Genomic DNA, 26383 nt, shown 5'->3' with positions numbered 1-26383 from the left:
TGGACAATGAAGTTCAGCAAGCAAAACTTCAGGTAATGGGAAGTAAATCAGGATCTCCCTCTAAGATTGTAAACAACATGAGAGCTGGGTGTGGTGATGCACACCTAAAATTCCTGCTACTTGAAAGGTTGAGGTGACAGGACTGCTTCAGTTCCTAGGTCTGAGGTCAGCCTGGGTGACACACTGAGACCTTGTCTCAAAGTACAAACAAAAAAGCAAGCAAACAAAAAGACCCTACAATAAAAGATGAAAATAAATATTGTGTGCCCCCGCACACTAACACACAAGATTAGGTGTAAAGAGATAATTTTTTCTCTAGATCCTTAATAAATACCAACAATAAGGGTTGGAGATGTAGCTAGGTAGTAGAGCAGTTGCTTAGCATGCACAAGGTGCTGAATAAGCTACACATAACTGAAAACACTAATAAGATACACAACCATGGACATATAGTTGATATGTGTAATTCATAGATCAAATATTACAAATATGAATAGTGACGCTGTAAATATTCTAGTACATGTGCTTTGGAGAAAATACATTTACAATTTATGTTCGGTATTTTATAGACAATAACATACATCCCTCCACATACATCCAAGCTCCATATGGTGAAGCCAAAACCATAGGATGACTGCAACTGGAAATAGGGCCTGAGAAGAGGTGCTCACCAAAGTGGAGCTGAAACCTGAGAGGGACTATAAATGTAGGTCCACCACATAAGCATACAGTGATGAGGCAGCCATCTGCAAGCCAGAAAGAAAACTCTCAGGGGAGTGGAACTGGTCAATATGTTGTATAACCCTAGTTAGAAATAAATTTCTATTGTTTAAAACCACCCAGTGAATGAAATTTTTGTTATGGTAACCCAATAAAACAATATAGGTATAGACCTAGGAGTAGTGCAAGATCTGTGTCATAAGGCATGCATATATTCACCTATAATATATCTGGCAAAGCCATGTATATGAGGCTGAGGTGAGAGCATAGTAAGTTCAAGGTCAGCCTGGGAAACACACATGAGGGAGGGGGAGCAGGAGGTAAGAATTACACTTTCCTGGAGAGATGGCTCAGGGTTAAGAGCACTGGCTGCTCTTTTAGAAGATCAGGGTTCAATTCCCAGCACATACACAGCAAGCAGTTCACAACCAGCAGTAATTCCAGTCCCAACTGATCTGATGCCCTCTACTGACTTCTACTGGCACAAGACATGCACATGGTGCACAGATATATAGGCAGGTAAAACACTCAAACATATAAAATATAAAGAAATAAGTTTTTAAAAAATCCAATTGCTCCACTTTGGGAAAACTTTCTCCATATCCTCAACCCTTAGAATTTTCAGTCTTTTCAACTTTGGCCATTCTAAGGGGTATGTGATGCTACTGTATTGTGACTCTAATTTCCACTTCTCAAATGTTACTTTATTATGTACACTTACACATTTATTGCTCACCAGGATGTCTTCACTTCTAACATGTCCAGTCCTCTTTCTACTGGATTGCCTTTCCTTAATGATTTCAGGAGAATATTTTAATATTTAGGAAAGTATTCCATATAAATACATGTTACAAACAATTTGCATGATTAGAAGACTCCCAAGTTTTGGCATATTAGTGGGGTGAACACAATGTTTGTTGACATATTTCTTCTGGTCTGTAGAACATTCTAAAATGGAGAATGGCCCACCATCTGTCTACTTTCATTAGAAGAACTTTTTACACTAGACTAGGAGAGAGGGGGAGGGTCAAACAGTCTTGTAGGGAAAATCTTTACATGTGATGAAGCTGAACCAACACAACAGCGTCCAACAGTAGTCCTGCTGTTCACCAGCCCTTTTCAAAGCCTTCATAGTGACAAAAACAGTGAACTTATGCAATATCTGGTTATCTATGTCAGTAGGGTTTTGTTTTTTCTAAATCTCATATGCCACAGAACCTAGAGTTTCTCAGACATACGTGTTTAACTCAATTTAATTTTTAATTTAATTTTTATATCATCAAAAAGTCTATTATGCCCAAAGTTAACACATTGCAATCTGACCACATGTTAATTTGATGTTAGTTTAGTTTAGTGTAGTTCTCATAATTTCCTGCTGCCATTTGAAAATATAAAGAACAGAAGCTTGTACTCTTGCTTAAGGTAAAACATTAAAAATCCACTTTTTAAAAAAATTGGTTTCTCTGGAAAGACCAGGATTTTTCTGCATAGCATACAGCCAAAGCAGAAGATGTAGGAAAGAATAGCAGCTGTCACTGTTTTACAATTTAAAAAAATCACACTTGAAAGTGCAGTGACAGTGGACCTGGCCGGGCATCCTCGGTCTGCTGTTACCTATGTCTTCACTGTCCAGGCTCCCTCCATTCTTTCCCACTTTCTGAATCTGGTTCTGCAGACTCCTCGTTTATTATTTTATCTACTTGATTTACCTCTAATAAATCCCCTCCCCACTCAAAACAAACCCTCCTTGATTTTGTTGTGGTGCCAGTTTACCTACGAAATTACTACTAAAAACATGAATTTATAAGTGTTTAGAAATAAATACATGTATTTTTAACTTAACTTTATATGTTGGAATTCTGTGGCAGATTTTGTCTGAAAAAGGACTCTATTGTTTTTAAAACTTTGAAAATGATGGTACTGCAGCATCTCCCTGCCTCCCTTCAATAACCCTAGTTATTCTTCTCCATAGCTTAGCACATCATGCCTCGACCTAAATTTTTTTCTGAAAAAATTGGTATCTAATAGGGAATCTTATAAAGTTCAAACTATTTGCGTATACTAACAAGACCTCCTAAATATTTGACCTATGTGTAGAATGAACTCAATGTTGACTAACTCAAAAGTGGAGACTATGAAAAACAAATTCTACATCCTTCTTGAATTTTCAGCAAATAATAATTGTTTTGTGGTACCTACACATGAGGTAATTACCTCATTTGCCTAAGGTGCTTTCCAGAAACCTCTTCCTGTTTATGTGTTCTCTCCACGTGAGTTGAGGACAAATAAGAGTAACAATACTTCAGAAAACAAGAGCTACTTAAGGCATTACCTCAAGATGCTACCAAGTTTGAGAAATGCTTTCCTTACAATAATAGATTAAAAGTGGGTAATTGAGGGTTATAGAGGTGGATAGCTGCCACATCCTGTTCTGGTATCTACCATGTTCTCAGGAGGGAGGTGTCTCTGAGCTTCAGGGCACTGAATGAAGTCGACTCCGGACTCCTTTGTGTGTGTGTGTGTGTGTGTGTGTGGTGTGTGTGGGTGGTGTGTGTGTGTGTGTGTGTGTGTGTGTGTGTGTGTGTGTGTGTGGTGGGGGTGGGTGGTGGGTGTGTGTGTGTGTGTGTGTGGTGGGGGTGGGTGGTGGGTGTGTGTGTGTGTGTGTGTGTGGTGGGGGTGGTGGGTGGGTGTTGCTTCTTTGTTTTGAGACGGGCTCTCCTCTGTGTAGCCCAGACTGGCCTCCAACTCCCCATCCTCACACCTCATCCTCTTCAGGGCTGGGATTAGCGGCAAGGGCTACCACACCTGGCTTGGGACCCTTTTTAATCTTGCACTCTCTAGGCAGGAGGTTCAGTCTGGACAGCGAACGCCCACAGTGAGGACGTCGGCAAAACAGTGCTGTCGGAGGTCAAGGCCGGGGCCAATAACAGACCTGGGCGTCAGCTCCCTTCCCGGAGCACACCTCCCGCTCCTCTGCATCCCCGAGGAGCCCAGCGACTGAGTCTACCCATCAGTCGCTCAGGTGGGTTGTGTGACCTTCGCTTTTCTCTCCCCGGCTCCTCCGTTACAAAGGATACCTGAGGCCACAGGTGACATTTTTTTTTTTTTTTTTTCGGATTTGCGCAGTCGCTCCGCCCTCCCGTCCGCCAGAAGCCACGGGCCACTCTGCGCACGCGCTACACCCCAGACCACCCAGGGCGCTCTCCCTCTCCTTCCCCCCCCCCCCCCCCCCCCAGCGCCGCCCGCTGGGCGTTCCCAGCCCGAGCTTGGGGCGGGGAAGGGGAGGGGGGTGAGGAGGAGTGCGCATGCGCACGCACTCCGGGCGGCCCCGCCCCCAGAGGCGCGCCCCCCAGGGGCCCGGGGCCTGCTCTTTGGCTCAGCCGGGGCAATGGAGGCCCTGCGGAGGGCCCACGAGGCCGCGCTGCGGCTGCTGCTGTGCAGGCCTTGGGCCTTGGGCGCCGCCTCCCGCCCGAAGCCCCGCGCCTCGGAGGTGCTGACGCGGCACCTGCTGCAGCGGCGCCTGCCGCACTGGACCTCCTTCTGCGTGCCCTACAGCGCGGTCCACAACGACCAGTTCGGCCTGTCGCACTTCAACTGGCCCGTGCCGGGCGCCAACTACCACGTCCTGCGCACCGGCTGCTTCCCCTTCATCAAGTACCACTGCTCCAAGGCGCCTTGGCAGGACCTGGCCCCGCAGGACCGCTTCTTCACGGCGCTCAAGGTCATCAACCTGGGTGAGTGGCGGCGCCGTAGCCGGACCCAGGGACTCCTCCGGCCTTGCGGGGGCGGCCCCCGGCCCACCAGCTCGCTGCTCAGCCCCAGCGGGCTGCCTGCATCTCCCCCGGGGTCGTGCCCGCCACTGTGCAGGCTGGAGGACCCTCCCTTGGGCAGCGGGGAGCGAGTCAGGAAACGCCCCCACTTGGACAGTGGCTCTCAAGTTGCTTGGCAGGAAAACATTCCCGCGCTCATCACTGGCAGCCTTTGGAGGACAAAAACTGGATGGACTTCTAAAGTTTCTTTGTCTTCCTTAGGTGAAATGTCAGCAAGTGTGTTTTGCTAAGAGCAGTAGGTTTTCTCCAGTCATAATTTAGAACTTGAAAGATATTGGAAAGAGGCTGCCTGTTTAGTTCCTGAAGATCTGATTGTGACTATCTTCTCCCGATAGATGTTTATGTCCTTTCGGTTTATCAGCAGGTCAATATCATGGATCGTAGAGGTGACGGCATTTTATAGATCACGGAAAATAAAATACAAGTCCTCGAGATGTTTTGGACCTATTAATAGCTACTGAAAAAATTAACTTAGATATAGATTTCAGTCACTCAAACGCTACACAAGGAAGCTGAATAGGCATAACCCAAATATTTTTTAATCCAAAATTACACTAAACTGTGCAACTGTACTAGTATTATATATAACCCAATAGTTCATTAAATTGAATAAGGAAGGGATAGTCAATTCTGCTTATAACTCATATCTCACGTAAGGGACTTTTGAACTATTGTCCCACTGGCACTGCCCTAGGCTTAATCCAGGAAGGAGATTATACAGCAATGTATATAATCCTTTAAAAATGTCTCATTACTTGGCTGATGGATCATACAGAGCATGCCCACTAACTGAGGTTGGTATGAAGTTGATATGATCTAGAAACCTGAGGCTGAAAGTACGTGGAAAAGCTGGAGTGCTAACTAGTTGTGAAAATGAGTTTATTTTTAGCATTTTCAGGATCAGTAGGAATCATCCTTTTCCAAGTGATAGGTAGACTGAATAGACTGACTCCTTTATTTAAAATGTCACAATTTAAAATTAACATTTTCTTTAAGATACCTATCATGATTAAGGGCTCTCTTTTAGGTGTTGGTCATTAAGACACCAAAAGAAAAAAAAATATTCACATTCCCACATAGAAAAGTAAAACCTTTTCAAAAAACAACAGATGTAGGGGTGATTTTGTTTTCTAGTGTGGAAGAGCAGTTTAATTCTAAATTCTAAAAACTGCAACCTAAATAGGAAGAAGAGTGTGAAGTACAGCAGAGAGAGAGAGTTCCTTCCTGTGTGCTTAATACAAATTGACTTTCTCTGAGATATTTTTTCTGGGCTTTTTACCAATTTAGTAATGTTTGTCTCATATATATATATATATATATATATATATATATATATATATACACACACACACACACACACACACACACACACACATACACACACACGTGTATATATATGTGTATGTATGTATATATATTGGTCTAAACTAAGGAAAATATGAATTAAGTAACAGGATCCAGTTTGCCCCTCTGGATGATGAAATCCTTGGTCGGTAATAAGAATACAAAGGATTTTATTCCTTGTCCTCCCTCTACATGAGTAGTAAACAGAGTAATTCGTTTTCTGTTTTGTAAATAATAAGGATTTCTGTTTACTCATTTTTAGCTTTTCTTCTCCACCCCTCCCTTCGATGGAACTGACATTTTACTGATGGTTTATCAGTCTAAGTATCCTGCTGGGAAATAAATTAAGATTTAAGAAAAGCAACTTACAGTTGGAATAAATGGGTAATAGAAGCCTTACTATAAAGTTCCAATTGTTTTAAGTCCTTAATTCGACAGTAGTTTACCTACTGTTCAGTTAACTCAAAATGAATGATTATGCAAAGAACTGTTTCTCAAGTTCATTTGGATGTTCTCAGTCTCTGGAAGTCTGAATTTTTCTTTTCATAGAATCTTAAGGATTTTGATTTCGAAGCATACAAACTAAATTTTTTTTAATCTTTGAAATAAAGAGGCAACAAATCTTTCTCAATAATGCATTATTCTTGCATTCTAGGGTGGAAAAAAGAAACCAAAAAACTTATTCATTCCAACAGAGAATTTCTGACTCCCTTATCAACTCTGACCCCTGTCAGTAAGCATGACTGATAATGTTTCCTTCATGCACTTATTATTATTAAACTAGTAATCATTAATCAGTTCTTTATTTTATTAGGGGGCATTTATTTATATGATTTGTTTTCAAAAGTGTAAATTTTAAAAGAATATTTTTCTGAAAGCTGTGATAAATACCATAAAAAATAACTCTAAGGGTCACTACTGTTCCTTACACTCAACCCTTGGTGTTGATTTAAAATGCACATTGTGTCTATTTTACTCTCAGTATATATAGAAAACTAGTAATTGCTCTAAGGCCTTTTCAAATTCCTCATCCATGATTTTCAGGTTTTTGGAGTGGTAGTGTCATATTGGAATTCATTTTTACTATTATTTCCACCTGTACCCCACACTCCTTTCTTCCATATGTCTACCTGTCACATTCTTCTCTTGTCTGTCTGTCTTCCTCCACACACCACTTGATCTGCCTTCTCTTTTTTACTTTTTCTTTTTGGATGAATGATTTGCAAATAGCTTTTTTATTGTAGTTTTTGAGGATTTATTTTTGTGGCAGTCCCTTGAGACATTTGAGATTCTTTGGGGCATGACCAGGGCAAAGACAGCAGTGTAGTATAGAAAGTTCCATAGGCGGTCCAGGCGATTCTGTGGTAAAAAATTATGAGCTGCAACCCGGCATGCTCCTAAAAGTAGAAAAGTACCTGAACAGGAGGCATCAGGCGCCCCACCCCACCATCTCATTACAAGCTGGTGAAGCCTCCTCCATTAGCTCTGGCATCACAGAGTACACAAACACAGAGATTCAACGGGAGCATATCACAGTGAGGATATTCCTGGAGGAAAGGAAGAAAAATCAGCAGTACGATCAGTCTTGAATATGTGTTGGTTTCTCTATTAACTAGAAAGAGATTTTCTAAATGAGCAGTTATCTTTTTGAATTGTCTCTTTCTGTCCATTTCCCACATGGAAGCAATAAAATTAATATTTGTGCAGGGCCTACAGTATTTGTTTTTGATCTGTGGCCTGTGGTTTTATACACACACATATATGCAGTGTTTTTAAATATGTTAATAGTCATTGATTTTAAATAAGTGCCTTAAAAGTTAAGAATTATGGAAGTCTGTTTTGCATCCAACTAGCATCATATGCCTATGAATCCATATTTCTGGATAGTATGCATTTAGTTTGATATATAACATGCAGCAGTTAATCTCAAATAAAACAGGAAAACCTTATTATTGGCATTCTTCAGAGAGAGAGAGAGAGAGAGACTGACTTTGTGGATTCCATGCAGATAAGCTGAAACAAGATTGTTTTCAAATCAATTACAAAATTACTAATGAGAGTGTTCTTTGTTATACCAGGTACACTAAAATCTTCTTAAAAGTTAGATTTTGAAGACAGTTATTTGACCCAGTTTTTAATTTGAACAAAAAATTCTTTATCCATCAGTGTTCTTACCAAACTTAAAGAACAACAAAGTGAACCTAGTAATTTTAGCTTAAAGCAAATAATCAGGGACATTTACAACCAAATTAATGGATATTCTTATAAAATTACTTCACAATTAATTGACGATAATGAATTAAGCAAGTGCTCTGCATTAAAGTTTACATCAGTCTCATCTATGTTTTTAAAAATCTAGGCTCACATAATTGCCACTGCATTTTACAAAGAGATAAAGTCCAGCTCTTCAATAATCATAGTGAGCATCTGGTCATATATTTCTGTTTCTATAGCTTTATGTTAACATGTTTACATAATCAGTACATGAAGACTGTTTACATGATCAGTACATGACATGTTAGTAAATGATTAATAAGCACTGATCTTCTCACGTAACATATTCATTTGTTTTCTAGGTATTCCAACTTTATTATATGGACTTGGCTCCTGGTTATTTGCCAGAGTCACAGAGACTGTTCATACCAGTTACGGACCAATAACAATCTATTTTCTAAATAAAGAAGATGAAGGTGCCATGTATTGAAAGTATGCATTGGAAAATACAAATATCAATGAATTTGTTCCCTTGTATGTGTGTGTGTGCAATATTTATTTTTGATCTTTTAAAATAAAATGCTGGCAAACACCTTTGTCTTTCTTTGGTGTGTAGTGTTTGTTTTTGTTTTTGTTTTTGTTTTTTAAGGTGAATCACTACCCCCTAGAGGGAAACTTTTTACATTATTATATATTGTGTACTGTTTAGTTAATGGGAACTACCAACACATGTGGCTTCACTCCTGTTTCCCTAGAACTAGGTTAAATTAAACTACAGATAAAAAAAAAAAAAATGAGTCCATGAACATAGATTCTATAGCTGGTTATTAACAATTTAAATTAACTCTGAAGAAAAAAAACATAGATATCTCTGTAAAAGGGGAAGTCATGGTGGAAGTGGGGGAAATATAATTGGGGGAAAAGGAAATGATGTTGGATACTTAGTGGAGATGATATGATATCGACAAGTTCAAATAGATGAGAATCTGATTGCAATTGAAAACTTAAGCATTCAGCTGTTAAGATTTTGCATGGAAGTGTTTTTTGTTTGTTTGTTCGTAAAGCTGTCATACTATTTATCTGGACTAAGTGGTAGGAATAAAATGCAGGTGTACACCTGTGATCCTACACTGGGGAAGTAGAGGCAAGAAGTTTAAGAGTTCAAATACACTCATATCTGCAGGGCATCTCCAGCATCAGCCTGGGCAACATGAGACCCTAATAACAACAAAAAGAATGCAATGCCATAGTATTTAATGAAGTTACAGCTCTTGTCAATGTAAGTGCAACAAGGTGAATGAAATTAATACCCATTATTAATAAGTTGAAAAATAACATGCTACAAACCTATAAGGAAGTTAAGGTCTAGAAAGACCCAGAAAGAATGAGTTTGCCAGCTGTTTATAAAAGCAGTGAACTGAGATGGCACATATCCACAGATTTACTGACCATGGGGAGTGAGCTAAAATTTTAAAAACCTGATAACCACTTTTGCATTAGAACTTTATTAAGCTAATTGTGTTGTTGAAAGCAAAGTCATTAAAAAAATTTATCCTTAGAGATAGTCACAAAACACCCAGACGAATGGTAAATTTCTGAAATTTGGAGTAATTTAGGAGAACTAAGTAGGACTATTTAATTTCTAAACCAATGGGTGTTTAAGATTTATGATCACTTCATAATTACAAACATACATTATATAGCGTTTTATGTTAATGTGTTGCTGGTATTGCAGTGTTTACACATTTTTGTGGAAAAACATTTTACACAGTTTCATCTAACCAACATTTGGATGTTATTTCTGGAAAGTTAATAGAGAGTGAACTTCAGAGAGAAACCATCAGAATAACGAAGTCATACAAACAGGCCCTCAAATGAAGCCATTTTAAATGTGCTACAGATAGGAGTCTGTACTAATATATGTATTGTTCACTTGTCTAAACAATTCTAAGTAACATTTTAATCAAAGAAGTACTTATGCCAATATATTTAGTCCAGAAAAATATGCTTGACACTAGTTAAATGAATGGCTTGCCCAAAGAAGATGGTGTTACATTAAGCTTCATTAATAATAAAAACGAAGATTAGCATTTTGCAAAGAAGACTAAAACTGATTTCTTCTGTAAGGACAAAGTTAAATAACTATAGCTCATAAATTTTAAGTCAAAGACTGCTTGTTCGCTGCTGCTGATCATGTCAATACATGCTGTAAAGGTTTCGTCTCAATACAAGGTTGATAAAATAGTTTTTAATTACCAGACCGTAAACACAGCTTTTCAGTCCAGTTGTACCCCTTTTCACACTGGCCTGTTTGATTTCTGATAATCTGTTCTGCTGACTCTGCTTACCTGGTTTTTGATAGCTGTAGCCTGTGACTTCTTGTCTGTCTGGTGATAGGTAAGTCTCCTAAGAGAACATCTTTGACAAACTACCCTATTGATCTCTGTAATTCTCTGCTGCTGCAGCATTAAATAGAGCCTTGATTTCTTGTCTGGTGTGTTTGCTGTGTAACAATTAAGCAAATGTAATATTTTCTTGTATTACATGAGAATCAATAGACCTCTTGCTCATGTGAAGTTGATCACGGTGAAGGATGAACCAGTGATGGCTAAGGCCAGAGCTCAAAAAGTAAAATATATTGGATTTATTAAACTTTGTAATGAATCTTTTGTTATGAAACTTGCTTCCCAAGAAACAGCAAAGATTTTAACTTCCTTCCTTCCTTCCTTCCTTCCTTCCTTCCTTCCTTCCTTCCTTCCTTTCCTTCTTTTTTCTTGAATGTTGCCTATTGCAGAAAAACATTGTAGCCCAGAAGGGATAAAATGTAAATCTAAGAAGCCAGGAGATTGAGTCTATTTCTGGCTTCAGTGTTGTCTTTTTGCCTTAAGGCTAACGTCTATTAGTTTGTGTCTCATTTTTTTCCATCTGTAAGCGGAGAAGAGCAAGGGACCTTTCCACCTGGAGATGTGTCATGACTCTGGCAAGGTGTCTCATCAGGTGAAAGCACTTGCCATGCAAGCCAGGAAAGCACATATGGAGAAGGATAGAGCCAACTTCATGGAGTTGCCTTCTGCACGTGCACACACGTGTGCAACACGGAGTGCCACACACATATAATTTGTAAAAAAAGAAAAAAAGGTTTTTTAAAAGATATATCATGATTATGCCTTTTAACACACATTTTACTTTAGTCCCAGTAAAAAGTCTTTTTCTAACACATATTTTCCTGTTCCTCTAATTTATAAAGGGTTTCATTAATAGAAGGATTTCAAAAGAAAGGTGTGACAGGAAGAGGGAGAGAGACTGAAGGATGTGAGTGCATGTTTGCCCACACCCACTAACCTAAGGCAGCAAGGAGAAGTCCCATGGACCCTGCCCTTCTTGTTTATGAAGCCATTGACCAAGCTTTCTACCTGCAGTCCCTTAATGCAGTTTATATTTAACAGTATCCAGTCTTGTGACAAAGAATGGAATTGTGTCATTTTCAGGAACATGGGACCAACTGGATGATCATTAACTGAAGCCATTCGCAGACAAATATATTCTCTCATTTGTGGTTTCTAGACTTTATATAGTAACATGAACCATATATGTATAAATGAAGTGAAATTGTCTAGGGCATTAAAGGGGATTAATGGGAGAAGGGACTCAAAAGGGGAAGGGCAGAGGGAAAGGGACAGGGTGAATATGCCAACATCCTCTGCCTCTATCTCTGTCTCTACATATATATGTAGTATATATAAAGGTGTGTGTGTGTGTGTGTGTGTGTGTGTGTGTGTGTGTGTGTGTGAGAGAGAGAGAGAGAGAGAGAGAGAGAGAGAGAGAGAGAGAGAGAGAGAGAGAGAGAGGAGAAATGTGTTCAGGTTTCCACAGAGGCCAGAAAAGGGTGTCATATCTCCTGAAGCTGGAGTTATAGGTGGTTGTGATTCACCTAAATGGGTTCCAGGAACCAAATTCAGGCCCTCTGAAAGAACAATAAGCATTCTTAACTGTGGAGGCATTTCTCCAGACACTACAAACTAGATTGATGGTAGGTAGGTAGATAGACAGACAGACAATACAGCAACAACAAAGACAAAATAATCCAAGCATATCTTGCAGAAAAGATGTTCATTTTAGAGAAGTACAACTTACTCTCTTCTCATTTCCACCCAACAATTATGAAGTACTAGAATAGATTTATAGGAAAAATTCTTAGTTCTTATGTCAGCTGTGAACTGATGCTTTAAGAGACATCAGTATATATGGGAGTATGAAAGTGGTTGCTGATATTAAAACAAAATAAACAACTCTGGGCTAGAGGGGTATCTTGGGGGTTAAGAGCACTTAATGGTCTTCCAGAGGACCCAGGTTTTATTCCTAGTGTCCACATGAGGACTAACAATCGTCAGTAACTCCAGTTCCAGGAGATCAGACACCCTATTCCGGCCTCCATGGGCAGTGCACAAGACACTTAGACAGGTAAAATGAAAATTATAGAAGTCCCTACTTTCTCAGTGGTGATGTCCTTATGCACCATGTTGTACAAATAGTTATATTTCTTTTGTCACATATATTTGACTACTAACAACGTTTTGCTGGTAACACCAGTGAAGTTGGAATACTTTTTAATCATTTTTAATCATTTTAATACTTTTAATCGCTATATGGAGGGCGAGTGAGATGGTTCAATAGATAAAGACACTTGCCATGCAAGCCTGGTGACTTGAGTTCGGTCCCAAGAACCCACATAAAGGTGGAAGGAGAAAACTAATTCCATAAAGCTGTCCTCTGTCCTCCTCACATGTGCCCACATACACACACACACCAGCAATAAAAATTTTAAAACGTTAAAGTCCTATGCATTGTAAGAACAATTTATTTCATGTCATTTATATTCATGTTCATCTAGGACCCCAGACACAGCCCTATTTTTAAATTCTTTATAAAATGTCTTTTAGATCTATTAAAGAGTAATGATGTCTAAGTGTGGGGGATGACATCAAAGACAAGGATCTTCATTTCACTTCACTTGAAAGTTAATGCAGATAACAGAAACCTTATCTAATGCCAGCAGCTCAGGTGTCTCCTATATTCAGCACACAGCATTGAGACAGTAATGAGGTAATGACGTTTGGGAGCATCTCAAACCTAAACAAGTACTTAGCATTACATCTCACCTGGGTCAACAGTCTAGGGTATCAGAGTTAAACTATGTTACTGTAAATTAATGGAAAATGTAACTGCACTTTGCTGAAAGATCAATGTCCAATAAAGGCTGCACAATCAAATCTTGTTGCAATGATTGAGGCCTTTAATTGCCTTTCAAAGATAAGGTAGTAATCAACACAGCTTTAACTGATCTTTTTCACTAGTTCAATTACATGCTAATGACTAGTGCCAAGTCAGAATCTTTAACTACTTATACTTATTAAATCTTATGTTAGTAATGAAAAATTACTTAAGCTACACAATCAATAGAACACAAGTCTTAATTACTATATTTCACTTTCATACTATTTTATGTGCTTGACAAATTCACACGAGCTTTCTTTTAACAGTAGGAACTGTCACTGGCAGTGTCCACAATCTACAAGTTATTGTCCTAATGTAATTGGAGGTCAGACGTTCATTTTTTTTCTTCTAATAAAACTGTGGCTAAGATAGTTTCTACTAACCCTTGGCCATTCAGCTACTGCTTAGAGATCTTCTCTGGTAATTGAGAATATGAATACAATTAGAAGAAAACAAACATTTTTTTTTTAAATTCTTGCATATGTGTCTCTAGGCTGTGGTGTGCAGGTGCCCTCAAAAGCCAGAAGAGAGTGTCATGCCCCCTCTGCTGGAGTTACAGGAAGTTATGAGCCCTCTAAGGTGGGTGCTGGGAACCCAGTCAGGTCCTCTAGAGGAGAAATACCTCCTCTTGACTGTTTTTAGTAAGGTGTGGTCTCACAAAATGTCAGGATGTGGGGACATCACAAGTGGGAATATAAAATGGATGCCAATATTTAGGGCAAGTTTCACATTTCTTTAAAAAAGAAAAGTCCTAGAGAACTGAAAACTTCTACACAAAAGGTGAGCATAAATACTGTGTTACAATTATTCATCCAAGCAAAACTATGTCAGCACGGAGTGGAGAGGAGCTCACAAGACCCCACCCACCCTAGCTGAGGAGCTATGGGTAATTGATGGCTGTTGGGAAAGGGAGAGTCCGTTTTCTTCCATAGTCTGGCTTCTGGTAGATTGCCCATGCTCCAGGAGATGGTCCGTCCCTCAGCATGTTCATGTAGGGAGCACTTAGGCTCAGTAAGTTATAAACAGAACATAAAATAGGACTTGAAGGTGGAAGGAACGTGCTGGGAAGACTGAGGGGGAGAGGAAGGAGAAAGTAGAGAGATATAATCAAGATGCAGTGTACATTTGAATGCAATTGTCGATAAATACATTGAGATTTTAAAATCAAATTGTGGTTAACTTAATATTCCTTGGTATATTGCCGACTTTGAATCTCCAAAACTTTAGCTAGGACATTTAGTTTTTAATTAAGTATTAAAATCTCACCTGAGACCATTTTTTTAGTAGCATTAAAATAAGCTCTCTTTCCTTGGAGAGTATTTAAGACCAGATCCACGTGAAGTGTGTGAAGCGGTAGCAGATGGAACCTCCTGCATTAGGTCCTCATTGCTGGACGAGGACGGGCAGGGCGGCCTGGCTCAAGGCTCCATGGAGATGGCGCAGAGCTATTTTGCTTGTACTCATGTCACCTTAAATACAGCTGTGAACACTGTACTCCTCCGTTGTATCACTAATTTATCTTCAGAGATATTTATAGTATCAATTTAAAAGCTGTAAAACTTCATGAAAAGTAGTTTATGCTATAGGATTCCAACAAACAAAAGCTTGCCATTTTAAAAAGGGAATCACAGGGATTGGACTTTGTAAAAGAAGGTTTGGAGTTTCTCGCTGTTCTGGGTGATAGAATTATGAACCTTATAAACTCAGTACTTTTTAGTTAACCTAAATACATAAATCTATTTGGATTCATCTTATGAAAAGAGATATGTCATTAGATATATGATCATTATGTGCTTTGGTGATTCATGGGCCTTGTTACATACATGCTTTGTAATGTATGAATTATTTAGTAAGAAAAATCACAATAATTTTGTTGTTACTCAAAAATTTATGGGTTGGCAGAAACAATTATGCAGCCCGGGAAGCTGGCATGTTAAGGTGACATCATTAACACATGCAGTATGGGTTTTAGCAGCCACTTGACATAACCTTTACTGCTTCTGCTAGAACAGATCAGTAATTTTGTGTAACAATCTGCTTGGGAACAGAACGCTGAATTGGCTAACCACAAAGTGATTCATTTTCCTTTATTTCCATATTAGTACATAATTTAAACCCCACCTAAAAAGTGTCTACCACAACCCTAAAGAATAAAAACATACAAAATAATGAATACCTCCCAAGCACACAAAAGTGCAAAATCACATTTAATAAGAGTGATCATTTCTATTTTTAAAATGTTAGATGCTTAAGAATTGGATGAAAATAATTTATGAGAGTAGATTATCTTGAAAGCCTTTTTTACACATTGTATTACAGCCACTGCTAAGAGATGAAGAACAAATTTTTATTTTCTTGGAAAGCAGCTATGCTCAACACTATACCACCAATGCCATACCAAACTTTATTTTTTGAACTTCTAAATTTACAAAATGAAATAGCCGAGACTTAGAAGTCTGAATATAAATCTAGGCTAGCCCAATATTAGAGAATTTGTTTTGAATGTGTGAGGTACCACATTCAATCTTAAACAACAACAACACACATACACACACACACACACACACACACACACACACAACCTAAGTGGTATCACTAACTTAAAAAATATTTATTTTTATTTTCTATGTAGTATTTTGCCTACATATATGTCTTTGTACCACATGTATGCCTGGTGCCCACAGAGGCCAAAAGGTCATCAGATCCCATGGAATTGGAGTTACAACTGTGAGCCCCATGTGGGTACCAGAAATTTAACCTAGATCTTCTGAAAGAGCAGCCTGTACTCTTAACTGATGAGCCATCTCTAGCCCTAGAGTGTCACTAACTTTAAATGACATTTGAAAATTGACATTCATTCATCATCCAACAATTACTCAACACTGACAAAGCTGAAGATCAATTTTAGTTGCCTTACTTGCCAACAAAATCTAGTAGTTTTAAGTCTACATAAAGAAGTTGGACTGCAAAAGGACTTCTTCCTCACACAACAGGCTGAGAACCATGTGTTGTAACTTTTGTTGGCAACCCCTCTCATAGAGTGAATGTTGTAAGTGGATGAACACGTGATTGAACCTCTGCCTTCAATAGCATCGAGAGGACTCTTTAGTGGGAGTCCTGTGGATCTGTCTCATAAGAACAGCAGCGGAGTTTGACATGTGTCAGGTATAATAAATTATGTTTTCCAAAAAATAAGAGATTGGAATCCTGTTGCAATATCCTTTTAAAGCATTTCAAAAGGCTGTTTTCTATTTCCTCACACTATGAGAACTTCTGTTATAAAATCAAATTTAGATAATGTACAGAAGTGAAACAAGAAGTACTAGAATCAGCTAGATCTGTTCTTTTATTTTACATTATAATTTCTTCTTCTTCATCATCATCATCATCATCATCATCATCGTCATCATCATCAGAGCATGGGACCCAGGCACTTGTGCAAACCAAGAGAGCATGATGCCACTGAGCTACACCCCTCTCAGCCTTACTCTTTTAAAACAGAACAAATACTTAGATTGAGTTGTCAAATAACCAATCATCTCTCAGAAAGCAGCTGGTCTTCTGTTGGTGTTCAGAGGCTACATAACAATTTCTTAGAAAGCCAGTGAAAAACTCTTGAGTAGGACAACAGATTTGGAAGTCCCCATGCCTCTATCTAATTCCCCATAATGATATTTAGTTTGGTGATTTATATACATATAATATCAAAAACTCCATTTTAATGGACATGACTTAAATTATTACTTAGCCATTACCAGTTGGAAAGCAGGGTAATTTCCAGTTTTCTGAGCTTGAGCATCTTTGCTATATAATAAGGAGCTTACTTAACACAAGCATTTTCTTATTTCAGGGAATTGTCTGAGGGCTTTATACACTCATTATAGTTCCACATTCTTGGTCACAACTTTCCACATGTCATTCTCTTCTTCTCTTTCTATCCTAGATTTCTCCTCCTACTTGTTCTCTCTGCCTGCCAGCCCTGCCTATCCCTCTCCTGCCTAGCTATTGGCCATTTAGTTTTTTATTAGACCAATCAGGTGCCTTAGGCAGGCAAGGTTAAACAGCAACACATCTTTACATAGTAATTAAATGAATGCAGAATAAACAAATTTAACATATCTTTACATAGTTAAATATTCCACAACACACACACACACACACACACACACACACACACACACACATGCACCAAAACCAGAAGATAGGAGTTGGAGAGATGGCTCAGCGGTTAAGAGCACTGACTGCTCTTCCAGAGGACCTGGGTTCAATTCCCAGCAACCACATGACAGCTCACAACTGTCTGTAGCTCTAAGATCTGACACCCTCACGCAGACAGACAGGCAGGCAAGACACTAATACAAATTATATATATATGTATATATATATACACAAAACCCACAGATCTCCTCAGCCACAAGGAGCTACTAGGATAAAAGTATAGAGAGAAACAATTATTAGTGATGGGGGAACTTGGAGTCCTTATGGATAGGGTGTGTTTCTACCTTGCTGTAGTCTATATCTTCCTCACCCCAAAGTTCATGAATTGAAGGTTAGTCTCAGGGCAGCAATACCAGGAGGTGGGGGGACTTTTAAAAGGTGAGTGCTTGCAGAAGTTCTGCTAGTCATTAGGCTTGTGCTTCTAGAAGAGACTGGAACTTGGACTCTTTGGTCTCTGGTTTTAAGTTGCAGTCTCTTCTTGGTACACAAGTCTAACCTTTTGATTATGTCAGCTGCGAGGCTCTCACCAGAGCCAAGCTGATGACAGTGCCATGTCCTTGAACCTCCAATGCTATATGCTAAATAAATATCATATTTATAGTTAGCCTTGCCCTAGTGCTGAAGCAGGGATAGAGCTTCTATCTCTAACCAAGAACCTATCTCCAATTGATACCCACTTGCAAAGGAAAAATTAGTTTTTTTCTGATGGAGTCTCCCTGGGTACATGAACCACATGTAAGGGCAGGCCCCATGCCCAGCAGTAGATGGCCAGCACAAAAGTAACTCAATGCTTTTTGTAGACTTTTTGTCTCATATTGATTTGTTTGGGTACTTTTTTTGTCTTACTGGTCTTTTGTTTGTGTATTATGATTTCTGATTTTGTGTTTTTATGGGTTTTGTTGTATTTCTCTATGTTCTTGTGCTTCTTGTTGTTTTGCTTTTTTAAATTATGGTTTGTTTGCTTGTTTATTTTTTTCTAAAGAACAGGAGAAAGAAGGGATAGAATTGGTAGTGGGAATGATCTGGGAGGAGTTGGGGGAGGGAAACCATGATTAGAATATATTGAGTATACAGAAAAATCATTTTTGATAAAAAGAATAAAAATACATAAAGTTAGCATGTCTTACAGGAATACATTAGTGTTTATTATTATAATTATGATGATGACAATTATTATTTATTACTGTTGATGGTAGGGATCCAATCCAGAGCCTAATCTATGATAAGCATATCATGTACCACTGAGCTACACACCCAGCCCTGGAATAGATGTTCTTACATCCATGGTCATAGAAGTATTATTTGTAACAGCCAAAAGATGGATTAAAATTCCATTAATAGATGAATGAATGAACATATTTCATATTCAAAAGACTTATCGTTAGCCCTGCAAATAAGGAATTTCAGCACAAAGTTTCAACAGAGATGAACCTTGAAGGCATGACTCTAAGTAAAATAAACTAGACACAAAAGATAAACATTGTCTCACTCCACTTGCATGAGGTTTCTAAAATGATTCAAGTTCAAAACCAGAAAGCTAATGCTGCTGAAAGGAAGAGGACATGGGAAGTCATTATTTAATGGATAGAGAATTTCACTTTTGTAAGCAGAAAGTCCTAGAGATTAATTGTGTAACAATACAAATGTGCTTAAACACTGCAGAACTGCACACTTAAAAAGGGTAAATCTGAAGCCTGGTGGTGGTGGCACACGCCTTTAATCCCAGCACTCAGGAGGCAGAGCCAGGTGGATCTCTGTGAGTTCGAGGCCAGCCTGGGGTACAGAGTGAGTTCCAGGAACGGCACAAAGCTACATAGAGAAATCCTGTCTCAAACAACAACAACAACAACAACAACAACAACAACAACAACAACAACAACAAAGGTAAGTAGATACCTGTCTTGGTTAGGGTTTCTATTGCTGTGAAGAAACACTATGACTGTGGCAAATGAAAACATTTAATTTGGGCTGGCTTACAGGTTCAGATGTTTAATTTATTATTGTGGCAAGAGGCATGGCAGCATGCAGGCAGACATGGTGCTGGAAAGGAGCTGATGGTTCTACATCGGGATAGGCAGACAGCAGGAAGGGACAGCAACGCTGGGCCTGGCTTGGGCTTCTGAAACTCCAAAGCCCATCCCCAGTGACACACTTCCTCCAACAAGGCCACACCTCCTAACAGTGCCACTCCCTGTGGACCTATGGGGGCCAGTTACATTCAAACCAGCACAACACCTAATTTTCAGGAATGCCTTCTGTTCAGTTAAGGTCACCAGCAGCAGGATTCACCAGGACAATTGTCATCTCCTCTTGGAATGTAGTGTTCCCTCTTGGTTCATTTTTCTCCTAGCTTTTACCACCTTCATTTTTGTGTTTCTTTCATCAGACTAGTTCATTTAGGAAGAAATTTTCTATTATATTCATTGAGAAGCAAGTTCTTTATATTAATTTTCAATGATAAACAACTTCTAAGGAGGAGGATATGTTTACTTAAGTTTACCGGTTCACAGGTTTTAGGCCATGGTCAGTTGGCCACTTAGTTCCTAGGCCTGTGTTTAAGCAGCGCAACATGTCATGGTGTGTGTAGAAAAAGGCATGAGGAAAGGTGTTTTCCTCCTGGCTGACAAAAAACATAGAGAAAGAGAGAAGGGCCCTGGTCCAGTATGTCTTACAATATGCCTCCAGTGACCTTACTTACCTTCATTGGGCCCCTCAGTAGAATCTACCATCTCTTAGCAGTATCACTGACTGGCAACCAAGACTTGAAACCATGGAGGACATTTCAGATCCAAACAATAACACCCTTCAAGTAGGACAAAGACAAACACAGACCTTTTACTACATTTAAAGTGCTTTATGGCTATCAAACTACCTCAGCCAGTACTTGAGTGGCTAATTGACTTATATCCACTGTTAAAAAGAAAATACTATGTGCAAAGGCTTTATGATCATATACATATATGATCATATACATATACATATATTCCTTTAATTTGGACAGTGGTACTTATTCTACTCGATAAAGAGATACTCTGGGAATGTTAAAGAGTTTTCTGTGAAATCTTCACTCAAATTATCAAGTCTAAGATTTCATGTAATATAAAGGCTATGAAACTTAATGTGATTGTATTTGCTCTGTAATATTGGGAAAGCTGTGGGCCTGCCATTTGTGTGTGTGTGTGTGTGTGTGTGTGTGTGCGCGCGCGCGCTTCCAAATACATATGTAAATTATGCAAATGAAGTTGGTTTCCCCTATGGTACTATGAATATTTTTAAAAAGATATTTTAACAAATCATAGGTTTTGTAGTCAATTTTCTCAAATAATAGAAATAAACTTTAGATTAAGAAGTACATGGTCAAATGAGTGAATGGTGTATTTTCCAGCACTGAAGAGCAGGTAGGAAGGGACAATTCCTATAGTACCTGGGCAATCTGACTAAATGAATTTCTACCTAAGCTTTTAAGGAATAATAATTAAAAGATGTTCATTTATCTCCTACAATGGCCTTAGAATGCAACAGGAAAAAGCCCAGGCAGAAGGAATTATGCAACAAGTTTCAGTATTATACTGAAAATTATCAACATTTATTTTTTCCTCCCACATTAATCACATATCTGTTAGTTCCAAGAAAAGTGGACACCCCACCCTCCACTCTCACGCATTACGTTTATGCATAATCAGCCCCAAAAGGTAGAGATAATAGCACAATTTAATTACACATAAAGGACCTACCTACACATTGTCATTTGTAAGCAATTTTTGTATAGGCACCATAGATCAACAGGATTATGCACTTTAAAATGTGAGGTAACAAGGCATTTAAAAATAACCAAGGTTTACGGCTACTGCCCCGCTATCAATGACTGCATAAACACTGCAATTTAGTTGAAAATATATGGAACAGGCGGGATATTTTTGCAACGGTTGAATAAGATATTATGATGCCAGAAATACAGCTGTCCCCAGGCAGTTAAGCTCTTCACTGAGTTTCTTTACTATTGCTTTTGAGCAGTGGATTGTTTGGTACTGTAGGTCACTTGTTGGGGTAAAGGACCTCCCTGAAAAATTCATGCACACTTTGCTAACGTGGGGAAAAAAATAGTGGTATTTTGGAACTGTTACTTAGAAAATGGGGCAGAAAAACCTGCTATTTTTTTTTTTTTTTTAAAGAAAGGTCTTGGCTGGCTCTTCCTGATTTAGAGCACAAGCCCCACGGATATTAAAAGGTACACAACTTGACAAGCTGGAACTGTCTTTCAACGTCTTTTCTGAAACCACACTATGCAGGATTAAGCCTTAAATTGTTTTACTGGCAGTCTCCAGGCACAGATCGGTGTCTTTCTCGGTTTTCTAGATCCTTCACCTCTGCCTGGAGATGGGGCAGTCAACCAGTCCTAACACGCGGGCTCTGCTCCGCCCCAGCCTGCCCTCTTCCAACATGGCGCCCCAGGAGGCGGGTCCCACTCGTCGGCTCCCCGGGTTCCGGCGCCGTGAGTTTTGGTTCCGGAGTAACAGCGTTCTAGCAGTCTCCTTCCTCCTCGCACCGCCACCTCCGCCGCCGCTGGGACGCGGGCCTTCGTCGGCCGAACCCGCACGCCCCGCACCGTCCGGTTCTGGCTGCGGCCGGGGGCCCGCCCCCTGACCTCGAGGTCCTGGGCTCTCCGCTCTGGTGGAGGGCAGGCGGCACCGGTGCTCCTCTGTAACAGCCCCGACCCAGCCCGCGGCTTCCAGACACCCTCCCCTTGCCCACCCAGCCACCTAGAACGGCAGGACACTGGCTGATGCACTTCCCCTAAACCAGGCCGTTGCTCTGTTGTCTCCTCTTACTCACACGGACTTCAGAATGCTTGTCGGTTCTGTTTTGTCCACTTTTGTAACTCCAGGACCTTCCGCTCTCTGCTAATACCTTCTGGCCCGTACCCCTTCCCCGGTGCACCCTACCCCACAGACACTCAAACTTCACACGACCTGGGCCTGGTTCGGGGCCTGCCAGCTCCTTCCAGATCGGCCCCCTTCACTTCTTTCACCTTTCTGCTCCCTGTATTTTTTTTATTGCCTGTCTGTGCCCCTTGTTCCTCTGGCCGCTTCTTGGGGCTCCTCCTAAGCAGGGGCCAGTCGGTACCCCTTGCCCCAGGATGTGAGACCCTTTAACCTGTAATGCTGTGGCTGGCCCTTGGCGCCTCCCCTGCCATGGAGAACCAAGTGCTGGTGATTCGGATCAAGATTCCAAATAGTGGCGCGGTGGACTGGACAGTGCACTCCGGGCCGCAGTTACTCTTCAGGGACGTGCTGGTGAGTGGTAATCTTAGTGGCCAAATCCCAGCTTGGGGCTGAGGGACCCGGATCTTGACCACTGGTGGCCTGAGCTGGCCCCTGGTGGGATCATCTTACTTGTTTCAACCACAGTATCGATTAATTGCATTCACTGAAAATTGGTAAATGTGCAGGGTCCCCGGGGGAAATAGTTGATCCGATTGAACCCCTGCCCTCAGGAAGCTCACAGCCTGGACTGGGACATACACACCAGTGAAAGCAACTGGGATATAAAAGGCTGGGTTTAAAAAACAGTTTATTGTTTTTGTTTTTTCCTTCCTCATGTGTTTGGGAAGCATCCCTGCCCTCATTCTAGCCCTGCCACTGCGGAGTTCCTGAACTTGTGACCTGTTGGGAAAGGCACACCAGGGCAACCTTAATTTACAATGTTTAGGCAACGTTAGATGTCGTTGATTGAAAGACATAAACTTATAAACTTGAATATTAATAAGAAAAAATGCTGCCTGTTAAAACTGCAGCACACCATCCCATGGTGGGGAAAAAGCTTGATTTCAGAGATGTTGAGTGTTGAGGGGAAAATGTGCATCTTAGAATCAACAGGACATGCCTTGGGATACTCAGGCTATATTTCACACAAAGCTGTGAAGGTTAATGGAGGTGGGCCCTTGAGCCCATATAGAGTATATGTATGTATATATGTACTGAGTAAAGAGTCAAAGGACCTTCCCAGGAATTATTGCACCTGAGGTTGAAAATAAGTGTCCAAACTCTGGCTTCCCTACTTAAAATGTGTTTGTATGTGTGTGCATGATTGTGGAGATCAGTGATTAAGCTTGAGTGTAGCAGGAATCTTAAAGAGTCTTATTAATAAAAACAAACCTGAAGCCAAGTGTAGGGGTGAACACTGGAAGATCAGAGAAGCAGAACAAGCCACAGCTACCTCACCTCACCACTTCCTCAGCTGATCCTGTTTCCTCAGACTGGAAGCTTCTGTGTCCTTATCCCAATGGCTTTCAGCTGAACTGCTGCTCGAAAGTCTAAAAGCTTAACCAGCCAAATGCTGCTAGTTTCTGGTCTTCACACCTTATAAACCTTTCTGCTTTCTACCATCAATCCCTGGGATTAAAGGCTCACTTTCTGGGATTAAAGGCATGAGTCACTATGCCTGGCTGTTTTCAATGTGGCCTTGAACTTACAGAGATCAAGAGGGATTTCTGCCTCTGGAATGCTAGGACTAAAGGCACGTGCTACCACTGCCTATCGTATGTCTTTAATATTGTGGCTGTTCTGTACTCTGACCCCAGATGAGTTTATTAGGGTGCACAATATTTCAGGGAACACAATACCACCACACTTGGGTACCATTCCTCAGTTGCCATCCACCTTGTATTTTGGGACAGGGCTGGCTGGCCAGAAAGCCCCAGGGATCCACCTGTTTGAGCATCCTCAGTGCTGAGATTACTAGCATACATAGCACCATGGTTGGGCCACTTCCCAAGCCCCCACCTGGCTTTCTTACATGAGTTCTGGGGATCAGACTCAGGTCCTCATGTTTGCATGGTAAACACTTGGCCCGCTGAGCCATCTCCCTGGCCCCCAAACTTACTTACTTTTGCATAACATAGTTTCCCCACATACTGCAGCTCATGTGCATCTTTCTAGTCATTTGATATTAATAGGGTGCAGTATATTCATTTTATGCATAGAGTAATTCAGAGACAGAATTGGACGTACCAGGAAGAATGTTCTAATAGGCAGATGTGCAGTCTGACTGGGTTGCACACACACACACACACACACACACACACACACACACATATATATATATATACATTATATATTATATATTTAAAATCTATGTTTTCACATACATATATATGAAATCTATAATTTTATTTTGAAAACTAGATGCCAGTGACCACCCAGGCCATGCAGGCTTTCAGGTACCTAGGACAAGAAGGTAGAACCTGTAGTGAGCTAGCAGCCTCCAGTCTTTGACACCAAATGCCAGCCCTTCTCTGCATCTGTTGCTCTTCACACATATGCCCATTGATTTCCTTTCTTCATAAGCCCACACAGTCCTCACCACTGTCTTTAGCTCCATCTTGAGTGGCCTGGCACCTGTGTCCTTTCTTGATGCACTCTCACGAGCATCTTGTGTTCCCAGGCTGTTGTTCCCAGGCTGTGCCTTGACGTTGCCTTTTTCTTTAGCTGGCCAGCTCTCACCTGTCCTCCACACCAAGCCTCACTTGTCCCCTATTAATATTGGCTAGGTGGCCATGTTGGTGTTCCTATGTCCATTCCTGTGGCAAAGCTTGCATTCAGTCATCATTGTTTGCCCTTCCATTCTTCTAGAAAGTCAACTTCTGGAGAGATGGCTCCATGGGTAAAAGTACATACTGTGCAAGCCTGACAACCTGAGTTCAGTCCATGGACCCCATGGCAGAGCCAACTCCTGAAAGTGGTCTTCTTATTTCCACACATGTGGTCATGGCATGTGTGCATCCATGTTTACTGTTTACACACACATGTTTATATAATAAATTAAAAATTTGAAAAAGAACATATACCTTAAAAAAAAAATAAATAAAGAGCACCAACCCAGATGAGTTGGTGCAGATCACTGGCTCCTTTTTTTGAGACAGGGTGTCTGTCATGTTGCTCAGCCTGATCTCAAATTGCCTATTTTATGAAGGATAACCTCGAACTCCTCATCCCCCACCTCCACTTCTTGAATGCTGGGTGAGCAGTAGGTGCTGAGTCAGGCAGTTTGGACTTTACTGCCAATTGTACCACCAGCTGGGCAAGTCACTCTCTCTCTGAGCCTCAGTTTCCCATTTCTAAATGGGGACACCTGCATCAAGACTTACATGGATAGTGCCCTATAAATGGTGGTGTAAGGGATGGGACCTGTCCTGTGCTTCCTGAGTACCCCCAGGAGATCTCCAGCTCAAGCTTAGTGGCCTACAGGAGCCATTACACTGGTGTGCCGCCACTAGGCCTCCGAGCTGTGTGTTGGGACAATTTGCTCATAAGAGCAGCTGGAGCACTTTTGTCAGTAAGAGCCAACAAGGAACTTAGAACTGGTTCTGTGCTGTGTCCTGGTGCTGTCTAATGGCAAGTCTGGCAGGGTGCCACCTCAGGTCCTTGTCTGCTCTCCCTCTTCACCTCATCTCTTCCATCAAGAAAATACAAAACCCCAAAGAAGTCAGCATCTCTGTGTGGTGATATTTTGCGTATCAAATAAAGCTTGCCTGAAGATCAGAGTCAGCCACCAGATTAAACATAGAGGCCAGGCAGTAGTGGTACAGCCTTTAATCCTAGCACTCGGGAGGCAGAGATCTATCTGGATCTCTATGAGTTCAAAGCCACCCTGGACTACAGGAGATGAATCCAGTCTAAAAGAGAAATACAGCCAGGCAGTGGTAGCACACACCTTTAATCCCAGCACTAGGGAGGTTGAGACAGAAAGTGATATGACTGGGCAGAGAGAGGAATATAAGGCGG

At 40.6% G+C, this 26383-nt stretch overlaps 2 protein-coding genes across 5 annotated transcripts in view; both read left to right on the top strand.

Annotated features, from left to right (window-relative positions):
• The first annotated feature begins 3970 nt into the window (after nt 1-3970).
• C7H15orf61 (chromosome 7 C15orf61 homolog) lies at nt 3971-8698 on the top strand. The gene is made up of 2 exons (XM_036194035.1): nt 3971-4454; nt 8471-8698. Exons 1-2 carry the CDS (start codon nt 4109-4111, stop codon nt 8596-8598), a joined length of 474 nt encoding a protein of 157 aa, XP_036049928.1. The 5' UTR covers nt 3971-4108; the 3' UTR covers nt 8599-8698.
• A 13397-nt stretch (nt 8699-22095) lies between these two features.
• Nucleotides 22096-26383, top strand: part of Map2k5 (mitogen-activated protein kinase kinase 5) — a 234619-nt gene continuing 230331 nt past the window's right edge. For 3 of the 4 annotated variants that reach the window (XM_036192310.1, XM_036192309.1, XM_036192308.1), the window contains exon 1: nt 22097-22894. Coding sequence is in view for 2 of the 4 variants with exons in the window: in XM_036192309.1 (XP_036048202.1) it covers nt 22760-22894 (135 nt within the window). In the remaining 2 variants the exon portion in view is untranslated. Of the gene's footprint in view, nt 22895-26383 lie in introns of all 4 variants that reach the window. The other variant, XR_004945416.1, reaches the window with a different exon arrangement.

The sequence above is a fragment of the Onychomys torridus genome, chromosome 7 (assembly GCF_903995425.1).
Source record: "Onychomys torridus chromosome 7, mOncTor1.1, whole genome shotgun sequence".
NCBI lineage: Eukaryota > Metazoa > Chordata > Mammalia > Rodentia > Cricetidae > Onychomys > Onychomys torridus.
Note: the sequence above shows the minus strand (reverse complement) of the source record. Positions and strands in the feature narration are given on the sequence as shown.

Excerpts from the sequence above, each read along its gene's own strand:
- C7H15orf61 (XM_036194035.1), top strand. The coding sequence starts at position 4,109 with ATGGAGGCCCTGCGGAGGGCCCACGAGGCCGCGCTGCGGCTGCTGCTG. Across the intron at positions 4,455-8,470 it reads GCTCAAGGTCATCAACCTGG|GTATTCCAACTTTATTATAT; the intron begins GTGAGTGGCGGC and ends TTTGTTTTCTAG.